At 47.7% G+C, this 6,000-nt stretch overlaps 1 protein-coding gene across 1 annotated transcript in view; it reads left to right on the top strand.

Annotated features, from left to right (window-relative positions):
• Positions 1–5,264: 5,264 nt before the first annotated feature.
• fbxo41 (F-box protein 41) overlaps positions 5,265–6,000 on the top strand; it is a gene marked incomplete at both ends in the record, with an annotated part of 62,435 nt that continues 61,699 nt past the window's right edge. The window contains 1 exon segment of the mRNA XM_080535254.1: positions 5,265–5,894. Coding sequence (XP_080391380.1) covers positions 5,265–5,894 — 630 coding nt within the window.

The raw sequence follows: 6,000 nt of genomic DNA, 5'->3' as shown, positions 1-6,000 counted from the left end.
TGTGTGTGTGTATGTGTGTATACAGTAAATGTGTACAGTGTGTGTGTGTGTGTGTCTATGTGTGTGTGTCTATGTGTGTACAGTGTATGTGTACAGTGTGTGTGTGTCTTTGTGTGTACAGTATATGTGTACAGTGTGTATGTGTGTGTGTATGTGTGTACATTGTACACTACAGTGTGTGTGTCTGTGTGTACAGTGTGTGTGTGTGTCTATGTGTGTACAGTGTGTGTGTGTCTGTGTGTATAGTTACACTACAGTGTGTGTATGTGTGTACAGTGTGTGTGTGTCTATGTGTGTACAGTGTGTGTGTGTGTGTATGTGTGTACAGTGTGTGTGTGTGTCTATGTGTGTACAGTGTGTGTGTGTGTGTGTGTGAGTGTGTGTGTGTACAGTCTACACTACAGTGTGTGTGTGTCAGTGTGTGTGTGTACAGTGTACACTACAGTGTGTGTGTGTGTGTGTACAATGTACACTACAGTGTGTGTGTGTGTGTGTGTGTGTGTGTGTACACTACAGTGTGTATGGGCGTGGTGCTCCCAGAGATGCTCAGCCCCTGGGACTCCACAGCTGCATTCCATTCACAGGAAGTGACACGCGCCCGACAAGCCGCCTCGCTTCCTTCCTGTCGGACAATTAAACCCCTCAGCCAGCCCTCAGTCTGGTGGGGCCTGGCAGGCCTCTGCAGTCTAACCACCGTGCTACTGTCTCTGCCACCACCACCACCTCCTGTCTGTCTTAATAAGCAGCTATGCTCTGCCAGCCTCTCCCAGTCTCCCCCCCTTCTTGTAATCTTTGGTTGTATATGTTCTATTGTAAAGTGCTTTGAGTTGCATTTCATGTACGAAAGGCGCTATATAAATAAAGCTTTACTTACTTACTTACTTACTTAGTATACAGTGAACTATATGTACTTCTACAGTGTCTAACGGCAATGTTACTCTGTGTGTGTGTGTGTGTCTGTGTGCGTGCGTGCATGTGCGTGTGTGTGTCTCAGCCTATTATGCCCCAGCTTGGTGGTCCATTAGCGGGTGTTGTAGATCTCGGTCTACCCTCCCCCCGAATGCCCTAAAAGTGTCCAGCCTAATTCACTAGTCTCAACCATGGGATCAGTGTCACAGAAGAAGAAAAAGTCCTGTCCCCTCTTGTGTGGGAATGTGGGAACGGTTTGCCCCCTGCATTTGTTTATTTAAATGAGATTCGATTGGATTCAACTTTATTGTTATTGCAGAGTACAAGTGTCAGACAACGAAATGCAGTTCAGCATCCAACCAGAAGTGCAAAATAGTGATGTAAAACATGATAGGTACAGTATGGCAAGTACGGTTATTAAGTTATTGTAGCATCAAGACATGTAGCACAAGCAATACTAAAGGTTAATTGTTGAGATTGTTACTAGGGGTTCGAGTTTGGCTGTGCTCCCTCACGACTTTCAGACATGCCCCTAGACTTCTATTTAAGTCTGTTAGTCAGACGTAGGACAGATATCTGATTTCACCTATTGCATGTATTTATTTATTATTTATATTGTGCACAATTACTTGTACTATGCGCACTCATTTTACGCACCCAAATTGTGGAATGTACTGCCAGTTTACATTAGGGATGCAACCTCAGCAAATTATGTGCAAGTCAAGACTAAAAACCCATATTTTAATAATAGCAATAATATTGCCTTTAAATTACTAAATAATTAAATGATGATTATATAATGAGCTGCAACGTTTGCAGGAAAAGCGCTATACAAATAAAACGTTATTATTATTATTATTATTATTATTATTATTATGCCAAATGAGAATTTCACATGTTCAGTGCAGTGAACTGTTTTGATTTGCTGTTCAGTCTAACTTGTTCTGACGCAGTTTGATCGTCCACTGAATTATTTTTCTTATCCTCAGTTACAGTATATTTAATTAACAAAAATATACAATAATAATAATAACAATAATAATAATAACTTGGATTTGTATAGCGCCTTTCATAAAACCCAAGGACACTTTACAATTCTAATGGTCAGACAGACAAAAGAGAAAACAAACAAAGCAAAACAGAAACATTGACTAGGGGCCAAAGGCCTTGGTGAACAGATGGGTTTTAAGGGCTGATTTGAAGGAGTCCAGGGTGGGGGCGTTGCGGATCACTATGGGTAGAGAGTTCCAGAGGGTAGGTGCAGCCACGCTGAAGGCTCTGTCCCCAAAGGTCCGTAGGTTGGTGCGGGGGGTGGACAGCAGGCCCATGTCTGCGGACCGCAGGTTCCGGGAAGGGGTATGTTGGGAGAGGAGGTCAGTTAGGTACTGGGGGGCGCAGGCGTGGAAAAAAACCCGTTATTAAAACATACCGTTAGAATACCCCCTTCACTTTCTGGTTGCCAACTATTGTCAATTTCCAGTATGTTTATTCCAGCCCTCCCACTCCCCTAGACAAACTTTATCTAAGTGGTAAATTCCGCTTTCTTTCTAGCAGCTTGTGACAAAGGTTAACTATAATATTAGCCGAATTCACTAGCTTGTCAGCTGTATATTATATATAAGTTTACCAAATACCAATAAACAAACTAATTGCATGGGTATATTTTTATGATTGTATTTATTTGTTTGTCCCTTATATAACTAGAATTCAATCATAAACAAATGTTTATGTAGTAGTAGTTATTTTTTTAATGACTACTTAGCTGTTGCCATGACAACATACCGGAGGTTCTTACATAACATTTAGACTAGTGGAAACCTTTCCGGGCTTAAACTAAGTCACTCTTCATGTTTATCCGACTGTGGCTAACAGTCGTTGTTTGGTAAATTTCGTGTACATTTCGTTGTTTGGTCCTAAATTTCGTTGTTTGGTACCTGTACTATAGCAATGACAATAAAGACCATTCATTCATTCATTCATTCAACAGGAATTAGACCGGTCCCACAGCTGAAACAAGGCCGGTCTCAGTGGCTTGTTATTGTGACAGGCCAAGTCCCTCGCCTGACCCCAGGGTCTCTCGTACATGACATGTGTCAGCCCAGGCAGAACATCGCTCCACGGCGGCTCTCAACAGGCGGCCCTAATTAGATCACCAGATACGGAGAAAGACAAGACAGCAGTCTCTGGAAACGACCATGTAGAATTAATTGGATTCATTAATTAGATGGGGGGGGGGCCATCACTTTCAGGCTAATTGCCCGGCGGTGGTAGGCCTGTGTTCTTGGCCGTGGCATGGCCCCTACTGCTTGCGTTCAGCGTCTGATGCCTGACGGTTGGTTTGACGTCCAATTGGATTGTAAATGTACCCTCTTGTTGGATGTCACCTGACTGACTGACTGTGACTGACACAGGGTTATTGAGAGCTTAAAGGGAGATGACTCTGAAAAATGTATATTGCTAAAACTACCTTTGAGGCCCGAGAGATTCGGACCGACCTTCTTTCGCAGGTTTTGCTACAGTCAATGTCCCTTTCATCGACTCAGCGAAGCAGGAATGTTCTGGGTCTGGTCAAGTCGTTTGGCCTTTCGCTTCGGGTCTGAACCGCCTGTTTCATTAACAACTCTTACCGAGGCGTGTTCAGAAACAACTTTGCTTGGCAGAATCCTAGGCCCCCCCCCCCCCCCCCCCCTCCCCCCCCCGCGCAAGGAAAGGCATAAACTCGGGGGTCGGGTGAGGAGACAGTAGCGTGACCGGAATACGGAGTCTGCCTCCTACCAGCGGGAGGCTGGGTGAAGCCCCAGCCCTCTCCCCCCGACGACTCAAACTCCGCTGTCAGCTGCCCCTGAAGATTGCACTGTACTGACCGACGGTCGACCCACAGAATCACTAATGGGGCCTGATGTTTACCTCTCTCAGACCTCTGTCCGTCCAGCGCTCACTGTATAATAGGAGGGAGAGAGGGAGGGGATGTAGGGATGTAGGGATGGAGTGATAGACCGGAGGAGAGAGAGAAAAAGAGAGAGAGAGTGAAGGACAGAGGAATAGATAGAGAGACACAGTGTGGAGCGAAGGAGTGGGCCCGAGGGAGAGGGAGCCAGAGAGAGAGAGAGCTCTCCGTAAACACAGAGAGGATGTTGGAAGAGTTCCAAAAATGCTTGGGCTCTCCTCTGCCTAATGCTTGTCTTAATGGGCGGTAGGTCCCATCTGGCCTGTTTGTTGGGGAGAGCTGATGCTGTTGTTAAAAGAACATCAATCTATTGATGTTGATGTGTAATAGGAATTGAATTAAGGCTGGTTTTCGTTGGATGAGGAGGAATTACATAACAGGCTTGTTTAGTCCAATCGCGTTTTACGAAGCCTCGTCTGCTTAATACGCCCCGATTGAGGGCAGATGGAAATCGCCGACCAAGGAAACATCATTTGATGTTTTCCGTATCTACGACTGCACTGAGATCAGATATGAACCCGAGTTGCTCCTCTTTTCTCTGCGGCGGTTTTCCAAGCTCAGCGATTCCTTTGCCGACCTTGATGCCTTCCACTGTCAGATGCGTTTTTAAAAAGAAAAAAAGTTCTGACTGTCAGCTCTAAAACTATCACTGTGATGTTGCCCTCGCTAGAACGGAACAGAAGTACTGTCCCTGCAGCGTGTTGCTTACAGTAGACTCACGCGAAAGATGCGAGTGCTTATAGTTCTGGATACTGATGTTTGATTTTTTTAGAAATCTGCCAATACAGCAGGAATGAGAGCTTTTCATATTTCATATTTCCAATCGTTCCTATCTCCCTGTATTTAGGCCGCGGAGACGAGTCATATGAAGGCCACCCGCTCGACTCGGATGACTTGATTACATAAAGCACTTGAATTCTCAAAGTCAAATGCTAGTTTTTTGGGGCGATTTATCATTCTAGACTCAATGTGTTCTGACAAAGGGCGGTGTTTGGTCTATAAGTCATGTTTTGTTCAGTTTGTTTTTTTGTGTGTGTTTGAGAAAGAAAATGTCTCCAACTCTCTTTCTCTCTGTTTCTGTCAGGGCTAAAGGGCGGGCGGTCGGAGAAGAGGCACGAGTGAAAACGACAGAGGGAAGAAAAGCCCCCCCGATACAGAACGCCACAGAGGACCCAAAAACAGATGAAGGAGAAGACTCTTCTGTCTGTGCCGTGTGTTCAAACTCCAGTATGCCTGATAGTGTGAGTGGGCTGTGGTCTAGGGCCTCTCTTTCCCTTCTCCCCCTCATCTAACACCTCGACCTCCCCTTGTATTTACACCATGAGAGGGTCTGGCTGGCGCCTGGCCTTTGCGCCTACTTACCGGCGCCGGTGTGCCGTGTGAGCGCGTCCCCCCACCCCCCACACCCATGGCCTCCCTGGACCTGCCCTACCGCTGTCCTCGCTGCGGGGAGCACAAGCGCTTCCGGAGCCTGTCGTCCCTGCGCGCCCACCTGGAGTACAACCACACCTACGAGACCCTCTACGTCCTGTCCAAGTCCAACAGCGTGTGCGACGCGGCCGCACTGCTGCCCCTGGTGGCCGAGGGCGCCCTCCTCTCCGCCGCTCCGTCGTCCGCCGGCTTCAACAACAACGACAACCCCTTCGACTTTGTGGATCCCATCCGGGTCCACCACCACCACCACCACCACCCCTCCTCCTTCAAGGAGCGCCGCTTCCCCTGCCGAGAGCTGACCTGCCCGGACGACCTGGCCGCCCTGACCCCCGCCTCCTCCAACGCCCCTTCCTCCACCTCCACCACCGCCGCGCGCTACATCCCCAACATCGAGTTCCCCCTGGGGGACATCTTCATCAAGAAATCCATGTCGGACGGCGGGCCCCACCACCACCACGGCCACCCCAGCACGGCGGTAGCGGTGGCGGCTAACGTGGCGGCTAGCGCGGTGGAGGCGGCCTACGAGGAGGGGCTGGCTCGGCTGAAGGCCCGGGCGTTCGAGAGGCTGGAGCTGGACGAGAGGCTGGAGAAGCTCTCAGAGGAGGTAATGGTAATAATAAATTATGATAATCATAATAATCATAATAATAAACACAACAATCCCATCGTCGTTCGTTCGTTCATTCACAGTGTCGTGTCTTCCATCGTGG

Source organism: Nansenia antarctica (genome assembly GCF_963989245.1).
Source record: "Nansenia antarctica genome assembly, chromosome: 6".
NCBI lineage: Eukaryota > Metazoa > Chordata > Actinopteri > Argentiniformes > Microstomatidae > Nansenia > Nansenia antarctica.
The sequence above is the reverse complement of the archived record's forward strand: the minus strand, read 5'-3'. Positions and strand labels throughout refer to the sequence as shown.